The 13,388-nt window shown below is 37.5% G+C and overlaps 1 protein-coding gene across 1 annotated transcript in view; it reads right to left on the bottom strand.

Annotated features, from left to right (window-relative positions):
* LOC115422188 (cadherin-4-like) overlaps positions 1 to 13,388 on the bottom strand; it is a 453,088-nt gene that overhangs the window by 17,628 nt on the left and 422,072 nt on the right. The window contains exon 12 of the mRNA XM_030138325.1: positions 9,406 to 9,548. Coding sequence (XP_029994185.1) covers positions 9,406 to 9,548 — 143 coding nt within the window. The remainder of the gene's footprint in view (positions 1 to 9,405; positions 9,549 to 13,388) is intronic.

The raw sequence follows: 13,388 nt of genomic DNA, 5'->3' as shown, positions 1-13,388 counted from the left end.
GCAGTTGCCTTTGTGTCGTTACATGCCCGCTGTCTGATATTACTGAACTGGAAGGGGAAGAACCCTCCTGCCTATGTTCATTGGATTAGAGAGGTGATGTTGGGATTGGACCTGGAAAAAATTAAGAATACAGTCTGCGGGTTGGAGGATAAATATGATAGAACCTGGTCACAGTTTGTAAATCATATCAAGAACTTGCCTTTTTCCTGATTTCTTGTTTTTACTTAATGCATTTTTCTTTCTTCTTCACTCTTTTACTCCCATCTTAGTCTTCTCAGTGCCCACAGTCTGACTGCTGGGACTTTTTTTTTTTTTTCCCTTATGCAAGAGGTCCAGAATGTTGGTGATATGACCAAAATGATCAACATAAATTGGTTTGAGTCTTTTTTTTTTTTTTTTTTTTTTTTTGGTGTTTTGTTTGTCTCTGTATTTATATAGATGTATTTGTGGGGATGCCACCTGGATGGGGGGGGGGGGGCAAGTTTAAGAATTGCATAAGATATTCTTAAAGATGTAACTGTAATGGAAAAATGATAAACAAAGTTGTTAATAAAATAAATAAATAAATAAAAGCACTTCTTGTATTGACAAATGACATTGAGCTAACTTCCATTCATGCTACAATATATGAAGCTGAATAATTTCATAACTATTTTGGTCAGGAATAGGATTTTGAGTTTGATTATCTTAAAAAAAAAGTTGTTTAATCAATAATAACTTAATCTGGCTGCAATTGAGAAAATTAGTCAGTGTGATCTAAAATGCTGAATTGAATGGTTGGATAGTGGGGTTGATTTTACAACAGATTTAAAGTACAAATAACTTGTCTTTTAGTGTTTTCTACTTAATAGTTTAAGTTCAATACTTTTAGCATTAACCTACTTAAACCAATTGATTAGTCGATCATTACTCAACTCATTTAAGTGCAATCACTTGCAACAAATTTTTGGAGTAAACTCTACTTATCCGGGCTTACAGTATAGGATGGAAATGTTAGAAACAAAAATTACCATTGCTGTTATTGTCTACTTTTTCTGCAAAGCTTTAAGATTAAAGAAACTAGAATACTAATTTATCCTTATAGATGATTCATCTGCACATTTTAAAGTATTAATAGTTCCATTTGTATCAGGAGAATCCCCACGAACGGTTCTTAAAATGACTTGTTAGAGACTTTATCCACGTCGAGAATCTATTGGAATGGTTATAGCAGTGAGCTGGCCGATTATAGCTCCATATAATTTTAGCAATAATCCTTTAAATAACCTTTAAAAGTTCTGATGTCAGCCATTCAAGTAGTGAGATGTTCCTCCAGGACTTTACGCCAACATTTTCGTCCATAAGTCTGTGGGAATAGTTAAAGCAAGGGGGAAATCAGCTGTAATGCTACTGTAGGCAGCCATTACCGCGACTGATTCACTAGGATATTGTCGGCCTCGGACTGTTACTGTAACACGCACTGTTGCACACAGACACACACACATGCACACACCTCATCTGGAGATGCAATTCCGAAACCTGCGGCACTGATTGAACAGAGCAACAGACCATCTGCAAAGGCATTTATAGAGAATTGGGAGTAAAGAATAGACACTTAAAACAATCAGAAAGCGAGACAGCAGAGCCAGCAGAGGAATGCGTGGATGTGTGTCTAGTATGAAAATGCGGTGCGGAGGAATTTGAAAGAAATGAGCTCTCAGCAGCGTAAAGCTCAGAGCTGTTTATTGAGTGCGTGTCAGGGGGTGACGACCCTTAGCTGCCTCCAATTACGAGTCATTTCCGAGTCACGCCCCACTGGCTGAGCCACTGGATGGAATCAAGTAACCCCTGGGCCCATCTCTGGGATGAGATAAGGGCAATGTAATTTACAAAGATTTATGCAAAGCTGACAGATCTGCCAATTAAACACAGCAACAGAGCACGACATTTACCACAATAAGAGTGAGAGACAGTTAAAGACAGGGCGATGTCTGAGCTGTGTCCGACTAATAAAGCTACTATCGATACTGCAGCTACAAATGGAACTGATTAGACTAATGCTTCAGTTTATTGCATTTATAATAATGCATCATTTCATGTAGTACCTAGATTAGTTTCAAAATAGAGCTATTCATGCAACACAATAGCCAATTATGTAGTCATAATGAGTTACATAAAATTAGATGAATTCAATCTAGCTGTAATAGAAAAAAGCAGAGAATGTCAATAAGATCAATTGTGATAAGACAATGAGGATAATAGTCATTACAATAAAAACAATAGCCTCTCCTCATCACTAGGACTGTAACACTGATTATTTACTAACAAAACTGATAATAATAAGTGGTGCCAGGCACAACAAACCCCGCCCCTCGCACGTATTGTACTTTATTTTGACATCCATCCAACTGATGTCATCAAGTCTATGCATGTGCTGATGTCAGCATATCAATTGCCTCTATATATGTGCCAAGTTTGAAGTAAACTGAAATAAAATTGATGTTTTTATAGACATTTGAAATTTCGCCCATTATTACGACAGCGTATTAGGGCCACATAAGAAAAAAAAAAAAAAACACTTGTCACGATGAGAATAAAGTTGTTATTTAATGAGAATAAATCAGAATATTTTGAGAATAAAGTCATAATATAATGAGAAGTTGTACCCACTCATCGATGTAGAACTTGGAACCTTTAGTGCAGTTCTCCTTTCATTTGGGGGTTCGGCACAACGGCCAAATACTGAGTCTATCCTCCATCAACACATTAGTCTAAGGATTTTGAAGAGAGTTTGTACACATTTGGGTTTGTTGTAAGAACCGAACTGATTTGTAGCAAATTGCCTCTTTTGTGCAGGAGAAACTGATGAAGTGTTCAGCTGTAGGACTATCAGTGGAAACACCAGAGAACTATACAGAGAGGGTTTGGTGTTTCAGAACAAACTGTGGGGATGCTACTCCAAGTTTTTGAACAGAAGGGAAGTTGCTGCTTCGCTTGTTGCCTTCGCTGTAAAACCGGAAACTCTGTCGAATTTTCAAAATATTACGAGTTTAATCTCATAAAAGTATGACTTTATTCTCGTTAAATAATGACTTTATTCTCATTAATCAATGACTTTATTCTCGTTAAATAACAACTTTATTCACGTTAAATAACGACTTTATTCTCGTAGTGACAAGCGTTTTTTGTTTTTATGTTTTTTTTTTTCCTTATGTGGCCCTAATACGCCTTTGTACACTATAATTAAATAGGAGAAAAAAAATGATTTAAAAAAATTCATAAAATATTTTAACTTTGACCGACTTTTGCAAAATGTAATCAGATCTATTCTGGGTCACTGGCAATCCCTAAAGCCAATTTGGTATGAATTCAACCAATAGTTTTGCTGTTACAGATGTGAAATTTTGGCCATTATAAGTAAATGGGGGAAAAAAAAGATTTTAAAAATTCATAAAAAATTGGAATTTTGACCGAGTTTTCCCAAAATGTAATCAGATCTATTCTGGGTCACTGGCAATCTATAAACCCAATTTGGTATGAATTCAACCAATAGTTTTGCTGCTAGAGTGTTAACAAACAAAGAAACAAAGAAACAAACTGAACCAAAAACAATACCCTTTGCCTCCCCTTCAGGGGGCGGGGTAAAAATATTACCAGTCATTACATTAATCTCATTCTGGCACCAAATTATGACAACATTCAGATTAAAAACTGATACCCTTTCTTAAAATCATGTGTAAAACTGCTGCGTTCTGTAAGTTTTTAAGGTATTTCTAGTGCATATATGTAAAGTCTGTACTGTCTCAGACGCCAGTTTAACAAAGGCATATATTCTGAACTGTAAACTTAAAAAATATAATGCACTTGATAAATGCAGTGGTGCAAAGACACACACAGACTCTTACACAGAAGCTTTCCCCTTCTGTTGGTTTGTTAATCCCAGCCATGTATGGGGAACATGTGGAAGCAGCTTGCCACAGCTGATAGGAGAATTATGTGGGTTTTAACCAGCTAAATAAATAATTATGTTTGTGTAAATTCCTCAAAAGGATTTTGAACTCCTTTTTTGGTGGTGGCTTAGATATGTGAAACATAGTGAAAGGACTTGTAGCAAGCCTGCCATATGTTCTCTGAAGGAAATGTAAACACATAAACAATACTTAAGGTGTCAGAAAAGGGAAACTGTGTGTCAGAAGGGTCTGAGGCTGTCAGGGTTTGATTTTTAAAAACACAGAACAAGTGTACAGCTCACCATGCTGTCACCACCTCTCCATGTCCCGTCCTACTATCCTCGCTGTCTCACAGCGCTTCTTAACATAATCCCTCTCACGTTATGACGGCTGGCACTCCAGCAACACCCACAGAGTCAGACTGATGTACACATGCAAACACACACATCTTAGACAGCTTTCTTCTAACCTTTGAGCTTTCAACACCAATAACCTACTCCCACAACAAACTTGGCAAATGACCTGAACAAGTGAAATAATAAATACAAAAAAAAAAATCTATTTTACTTATAACTGTATTTTTGTAATAAAAGTAAGACAAGACCCACATTGACGACAGTCCTAGTCAGACCTGGCATTAAGATCTGTCCTGACAAATCCAATTAGGTGCAGACATAACGAATTCAGGATCTGAACACACTCGGGACGTCTTTCAGGACGCATTCTTATCAATCACTCAGGACACATTGGAAGGTGGTCTGGGATGGGTGTCCATATTTTCTTAGCAGTCTGAATAGGAATACATCCTGGGACGCACTGGACTAACTATTAATATATTTATGTTTTAAGCACTTTATATTTTTATATAAGAATTTCTGTAACACTAATCCACTCACACAGTAGTTAAAAAAAGTTTTTGGACACATGCATTTGTGAGATTACATTAAGAATCACTATTAAGTCATTAAAATCTGTAGTATTGTTCCATTCTCCAAACCCACATGCTCCCTTCTGCACATGCTCGGTTCTGTCGAGGTCAAAACTGGATGTTTCAGCAACATAATGAAATATATCCAGGGCATGACATGTTGAAACTTTTGTTATTACCCGTTTCCCCAAAGAGGAGGCAAGGAGTATTGTTGTTGGTTCAGTTTGTTTGTTTGTTAACACTCTAGTAGCAAAACTATTGCTTCAGTTCATACCAAATTGGGTTTATAGAGTGCCAGTGACCCAGAATAGATCTCATTACATTTTGGGAACAGAAGGTCAAAGTTCAAAATTTTTTTAAATGAATTTTTAAAATCCTTTTTTTCCCCGTTTACTTACAATGGGTGAAATTTCAAATGTCTGTAGCAGCAAATCTATTGGTTGAATTCATATCAAATTGGGTTTATAGATTGCTAGTGACCCAGAATAGATATGGTTACATTTTGGGAAAAGTAGGTCAAAGTTCAAGTTTTTTATGAATTTTTAAATTCTTTTTTTTCTCCCATTCACTTATATTGGGCAGAATTTCAAACGTCTATAAAAACATCAATTTTGTTTCAATTTACTTCAAACTTGGCACATATATAGAGACAATTGATATGCTGACCTCACCATATGCATAGACATGATGACATCAGCTGGATCGATTCCAAAATAAGATACAATACATGCGAGGGGCGGGGTTTGTTGTGCCTGGCACCACTTGTTTATTCTTGTCAACAATAAATGGAAAAAAAAAAAATCATTTGCATTTGTACGTGTATGTCTGATGCAGCCACACAAAAATGATTTTTCCACAAATATTTCATGATAATATTTGAGAATCTGTCAATTTTAGGGGTGTCTGAAAAATGTTTTCTACTACCTTATGCTTTAAAGAAGTAAAGTGGAGTTCCTCTAGTTTTTGGTGATATTATATAGGTTTTATTTGGACATGTAGAGGCTCCGTTGTGAATGTGTTCACACCCTAATACTGTCCACCACTGATTCATCATAATGTCCTACCTTGAGCCGATGAATGACTCTAATTTAATTGAGAAAGGCAGCAAATTAGAGCAGACAATAATTTATTTGGAAAAAAATCATTCAGTTTTGTAAATTAGAAAAAAAAAAAAAAACTGCTGTGCATTTTGTCTGAGTTACAAATCACATTCTGACACTATTTTTTATTTTTTTTGTAAAAATTGTGATTTTAAATGAACTGAATGAAAGCATAGTTCACCTGATTCTGACTGAGACTGCAGACCAAGGTTATTATCGTTAACGAAAACTAACAAAATGATGAAAACTAGAATTGTGAAAACATTTTCGTTAACTGAAATAAATAAAAACTATAATTAAAAGAAAAAAACGATAACTAACTGCAACTGTATTGTGCGTTTACAAATTAACTAAAACGTGTAAAAATTATGGATAAAATTCCCTTCGTTTTCGTCTTTGTCAATGTCAGATTGATATGAAATCGATTTATTTCCCTCAACCAATTTTAGCTGCTGGCACCATATGATATTTTACGGTCCGCCACTTGTCGTCACTTATGGTTTAGAGTCTTCTTCTCATCCCCAAATTGGGAGAAAACCATAGAGTCCTGTATGAGATTTATTTGAATTTGACGGCGAAGAAGAGAAAAGATATTAAAAAAAACCCTAAAACTAAACTAAAACGAAGCATTTAGAAAATAACGAAAACTAGTAAAAACTAGCAAACCTGCTCTAAAAACTAATTAAAACTAACTGAACCAGTGACAACGCTGCAATATTAGTATCACATTAGTGTTACCTCTGTCGTCTACAGGTTTGTTATTACTGACTTTCTTCTTCTTCTTCTCATAAAACTTTCCTCTTCTTCGTGGTATTTGTCCAGTATGGTTATTTAAGAGTGGCGCCCCCTGGTGGATTAATTGACAAACGCTCATTCCAGCACATTAAATGTCAGTAGCAGTACTTTGTTCCAGTCAGACTAATGACAACGACAATAAAGCACATTTACAAAAGGAACTAAGAACTGGAATGGGATTATTAAGTACTTGTATCGGTACTCAGTATCGGCAAGTATTCAAATGTAAGTACTCATACTCGGTCTGGAAAAAAGTGGTATCGGTGCATCCCTAATTTACACCTAGTCTTTTGATTTCCACCCAGAGGAAAGAGCTGCAAAGAGAATGGGTCTATGGTGAAACTCGTTCAGCTCCAGTGGCTTTAATGATAAGGTGTGTGATGTATAAAACCAGATCTTGCAGTCCTTCTTGCTCTTCTTGCAAAATCTTTCTCAGCAATAACCATTTTTCTATAAAATGTGAGGCTAACTTGAGGTGAACCTTTGAAATGTGGCAAAAACAATATGTGAACTAGAAAAGCACTCGGAGAGCGCAGACCTCCGCCAAGCGCAAAAATTCCCCACATAATCGGTGATACAAATCCTACATTTATTTTTTAAAATAAAATCCGCCTTCTGGATCAGATCCGGATCAGCCTTTGAAATGTGATAGAGGACCCCATTGTCAATTCCTGAGTTAAATTTCATGAGTTTTGGTCAATAATTAAGCGAGATATTGGGAAACGAAAATTTTGGCCCCATTTACCACAATGTTAACGAAAATTTCAAAGTGATCCAGAATCCAGGATTTCTTCCGGATCACCCCCAAAAGTTAATCATTTCTTCCTTATCCCATTTCCAACAAACTCTGAAAATTTCATCAAAATCTGTCCATAACTTTTTGAGTTATGTTGCACACTAACGGACAGACAAACAAACCCTGGCAAAAACATAACCTCCTTGGCGGAGGTAATTAAAGAAAAAAAAGTCAAAACTAAATAAATAATGAAAAATCCACAACTATTATAACCTTGGTGCAGGGCAGGTACCACAAAATCTTGGTGTCTGAAGGTTGAAAACATGACTGAAGTGAGCAAACAAAAACAATCAAATCTGGATCAGTATTTAATGTGTATTGACTGATTCACATATGTCACATCATGTAAAGCGTGTAAAGACCAGACGTTTAAATCTGTCGGTAGCCCTCAAGCAGCAGAGTGAATCTGCAAAAAAACATGAAAAAGCCAGAACTGGAAAAAAAAAAAAAAAAAAAAAAAAAAAAATTAGGCTACAGATGACCTTGCTTATTCAAATAAAGAGCGGAAGAGAGGAAGCCCGATCCATCCGGTCATGATCCCTCAAGACACATCTGGAGACACATTCAAACCCAAGTGTGAACAGTCACTTGTGTTTGGATATCTCATGATGAATATTAATGCACGGTCTGAACAAAGGCCTGTAGATACTCTCACACTGACTGTAACCCTGAAAGCAGCCCATTACCTGGTGAAAATAGAACAGGTAGAACTAGAATATGTTTCCATAGCAGCCTCTCAGACAGGTTCTCTCCAAAAACTGGTAATGCTATTAAAATAAAATAAAGAAGGCCAGGAAATAGCAGGGGACAGAAAAACAAGGAGTAAATGAAATGTTTGTGAAGTCCAAACAAGAGGAGTGTGTCAACCTCTAATCCTGCCGCCTCCTCCTTCTCAATCACACAGCAGGTTGCGCATCATGGTGTGTGACATTGTCAATCATGGAATAAAAATACAGAAACCCGCACAAGTACATGCTTGTCCAAATGTGTTGCGAATAAGTGCATTCACACATGCCCATTTATATAAACGCCGCAGTGTTTCAAAGCAAAACCAACTTAAGGTAAACACACCAGTGCGCTGCTTGTCACTGATAAGGCAATTTGGGAGGGGAAATTGTATTCCCCTTTTCTACTTGAGAAAAAGCAGTGGCTTACTTTGGAGGAAAAAGGAACTTACTTTTTACTGTGATTGAGTTTGGGCTCAGTTAAGAGTGAATTTCAACTTTAGAGCAGAATAAATAACATATGCCATAAGAAGTGAGGAAGATTAGGAGAGGAGGGGAGAGGAGAGGAGAGGAGAGGAGAAACGAGGAGAGGAGAAACGAGGAGAGGAGAAACGAGGAGAGGAGAAACGAGGAGAGGAGAGGAGAGGATTACCAGTTAGTGGCTAAAACCATTCCACCTTCAGTATGTTCTTGGAGGAACCCTCTGAGGCTGTTTGACCTTCTATTCCACCATCCTGACAATAATACAGAACTACTGCACATCCAGAATATTTTCCTGGGCTGATTCTGTTGATTAAGGTGCATATTATGCATTAAACTACATCATACATAAATGAATTCACAAAGAGGATAATCAGAAAATATCTCCATAATCAAAACAGAATTGATTCATATAAATGTATGTATGTAAATTATGTAATAGTTATTTATTTTTAGCCAATCCAACGTTTATATCTATAATGATATGATAATTCAGTAATCTTTCATGCAATTGCATTTGGGCACTAAGTCTAAAACATGTGAACATATGGAATAAATTGAAATAATAAGAAAACAATGCATAAGACTATCGGTATTAAAATGCTCATACTGTAATCCAGAAAAAAAAAAAAAAAAACGTAGAGGCTCTTACCATTGTCTGTTGCCAGGAATGTGGCTTCATATATATTGTTTTTGACATAGCTGGATTCTCGGTCGAGTACTGCCGTGGTAACGATCTGACCATTAGTCCTGTTGATGGACAACCAGTTTGCAGGATCGTTCAGCTTGGAATACCTAAAGACACAAAGGGACAGGGCATCGGGAAAGTTAGCGCTCTCATTTCCATGTTTACAAGCCATTATAAATTTTTTCTTGCATCCTTGCATACATAGATTGTCCACACACACTCACACGCACACACACACAGAAAATCCCAGCAGCCTGACCTTCACACAGTTTAATTCTTCATTGACGTCTCCTCCAGAGCCTGCAGCCTACAATCAATTTCACCTCATTTTTCACTCTTGTGTACCAGGCATTGAAGTCAATTACCTCTGTTGTTAAGCACTGCTGCAACTGCCTGTGTGTGCTGCATGCACATATTCCAGGAGGTGGCTAAATAGTTTGACAGGGTTATACGCATGTATGTTTTAGCACTTGTGTGTTTTCAAGTGTGCCCGTCTGTGCATTAGGTGGAGACAGGATGATAGGATCTTAGAACTGATTGTCAAACAGTAAAGTGGATGTGGTAGCAGGTGGTGACACTCCCCTGGGATAAAGGCCAGGGAAGGAACCGGGGATCTCCAGGATTGAATCCCAATCTCACTCTGATCTAACTGTTCTTGTTTCTCTCGCTTTTGTCGCTTACGGCTCATTCCGTGTTTTCAATTCTATCTGATCTCTCTCAACCTGCGCTGCCTCACCTCATCTTGGTGTGCTTTTGTATTCATACATTTTTTTTTTTTTTTTTTTTATCCCTGCCTGTATCTTCATGTTCTCGCCTCATTCCCTTTCTGTAACAGAGATCATCAACTGCAACCTTTCCTGGCTCCAATCTTACTTTCGCATGTGCGGCATCATCCGCGGACTCATGACACTTTGGCCTTACGCATCAAGGTTTCTACATCTTTCTGGTTCCATTTACTGGATGTCAGTTCAGGAAATAATGCCACGTTGTGCATATACTTTCAGCTTTTAAATCCATCCAGATTGAAATGGATTTGACCTTAACCTTGCTTTTATATTTATTGAATTGTACCGCACACACTGTCAGTGTAACACCCACTTGTTTATGGATGTTCGTTTAAATACTACATTGTACGTTTCTGTTTACATGGAAGCAAGGTTATAATAGTTTGGGATTTTTCATTATAGTTTCTAGTGATGGGACTTTTGACTCTTTGAAGGGAGCCGTTCAAAAGACTGGCTCTTTTATGTTTTTTGCCTTATTTTAAAACACCAATGTTTTAATGACTAAATAGGCTAAATGTGATGATTGACATGACATTTTAAAGGTGTTTAATTGGCGCGGCAGTAAATATTATCTTACCGTAAAAAAGAATAGTTAAAATGTGTGGGTTAAAAACATGACATGAGAGGTGACATTAGGCAAATGCTGGAATTTGACAAAAAACATCACGGTATATTGTGTGGACTAGTCTGTAGCCTAAAAATGAAGAAGAAAATAAAACATTTTCTTATGAAATAACATTTTATTCTCCTCAAAACCAGAACAATAAATGTGTGTAAACATACCGAAAAAAATGCACAAAACACAACAGTGATTAATCATTGCAATTACTTAAATACCTGAACTGTAGTGCAATTCTCAGAACAAGAACAGTATGTTGGTAAATTAACAGGCAAAAAAAAAAAAAAAAAAAAAGAATGGCTCTTTACAAAGACTCGGTTCCCATCGTTCATTTCAAAGAGCCGTTCAAAAGATTCGATTCGTTCGTGACCGTCACATCACTAATAGTTTAGTTTTAGTTAGTTTTGACTTTTTTTTCTCTAATTCAGTTAGTTTTAATTAGTTGTTAGAGTAGGTTTGCTAGTTTTTATTAGTTTTCGTTATTTTCTAAATGCTTAGTTTTAGTTTCTTTATATCTTTTATCTTCTTCACCGTCGAATTCACATAAATCCCATACATGATTTTACTGCTTTCTCCCAACTTTAGTCTCCATGTTTCCAGGTAGAGTGGGGACGATAAGACGACTAAACGACAAGTGACAAGCAGTGACGGACTGTTACATATATGTGGTGCCAGCAGCTAAAATTGCTTAAGGGAAATAAATCGATTTTATTTCAATCCGACATTGACAAAGATGAAAACTAAGGGAATTTTATCCATAATTTTTATACGTTTTAGTTAGTTTTATACGCACACAATACAGTTTCAGTTAGTTATCGTTTTTTTTCTTTTAATTATAGTTTTTATTTATTTCAGTTAACGAAAATGTTTTTACAATTCTAATTTTCGTCATTTCGTTAGTTTTCGTTAACGACAATAACCTTACATGGAAGCACATGAAAACATGGAGGGGGGGGGGGGGGGGGGTGGGTTGGCAAGGAGGGAGGGGGTGGACATAGAGTATAATCTCTTTCCAGCAGCGAGGGAGGTGGGATTTTCCCAGCAGGCAGTGGGCATGATCCCAGGCGCAGCACAGTGCAGGAAGGGGGATCACAGAGATGACATTCCCACACTCTAGATGCTTTCACACAGGCTAGCCAAGCCCACAGCCACTAACTGGTGTACTGTGAAATCACCACCAGGACTACAGTGAGTCCATCGCAATGGGGGGTGGGTGGGATAAAAGCTTGCGCAAAACGATCAGGACTGACGGGAGGGGAAAGTGGGACACGGAGAGGTGACATTCGGAAGTAGCGGCACGGTTGTATGATCTGGTTTTAAAACCCTCATTAGGACTAACTTGATACCAACTGCTATTCTGTGTCCAACTGCATCTCTCTTGGCTTTGCAATGCCAGTCTGTGCTAGGAGAAAGGTATTCTCTGTCTTTCCCCTGGAGGGCAAACAAACTTGTGTACTGAGGCAAAAACATCCAAAAGCTGTAGGTAATCCAAGGATTTAACAAACTGAACCTGATATTTTGGCCTTCACCCCAAAACACTGGAGGTAAATAGTTCTGTGTCCTTAAACTACCTCTGTTTCACAAATAACACCAATCACTATCATATTTTTTGGAGCTGTGCAATGATCAAACCATTTTGGGAACAGCTGTGTGAACATTTAAATAACATTTTTACTGAAAAAATTCCTTGTAAATGTGAAGCCCTATACTTAGGAGATATTTCATGTGAGGACTGGAATCTGAAGGATAAAAAACTGTTGTTAATGCTTTTGGCAGCGAGTAAAAAGACTATCACCGGAAAATGGTTAAAGCCTGAAACACCCACAACGGAAGAATGGATGGACATCGTACAGGACATTTACATTCTGGAGAAGTTGACATTTTGTTTTAAGGGTAGGGATGGGAATCGTTAAGAATTTAACGATTCCAATTCCATTATCGATATTGCTTATCGATCCAATTCCTTATCGATTCTCTTATCGATTCTCATTGGGTGAGGGAATAAAAGTGTACAAACAGGTGTGTTTGCATTAACTGTCTTTTATAGTTCCACCTCTGCACAGAAAATATACCATATACAGTATATACAAATAATAATAACAGATGACGCCGGGCCCGGTTGGGGGGGTGCAGTGAAAGTGAAACTAAAGACTCTTTACTAATTCCTCTATTGGCGCATTTCTACTACGTGGAACCGGTTCGACTCGGCTCGGCTTGTCTCCCGTTGTTGTGCACTTCATTTCCTTTCCCTTCTTACCTTCGGAAACTTGTATTTGAGGGGTTACGACGTTTGTTGCCCACACCGGAAGCAGAACCGGCCTGGCGTTCACTCTGCTGCTACAGTCACAAGCGCCGCTAAGTATCGTATCAAATACGTGACATTCCTGTAAATGAGTGACATGATGTGGACAAATGTTGGAGCAGATTGGAGGGATTCCACCCTTTTGAAGACATGGAAGCTTTGCAAGTGTTCCAAGTAAGTGGACCTGGTTTCGTCTTTTTAGACAGTTTCTGCCTCAACGCCATGTTGGCTACGTTCTGAC

Source organism: Sphaeramia orbicularis, chromosome 7 (assembly GCF_902148855.1).
Source record: "Sphaeramia orbicularis chromosome 7, fSphaOr1.1, whole genome shotgun sequence".
NCBI lineage: Eukaryota > Metazoa > Chordata > Actinopteri > Kurtiformes > Apogonidae > Sphaeramia > Sphaeramia orbicularis.
This window is presented reverse-complemented; position numbering and strand designations above follow the sequence as displayed.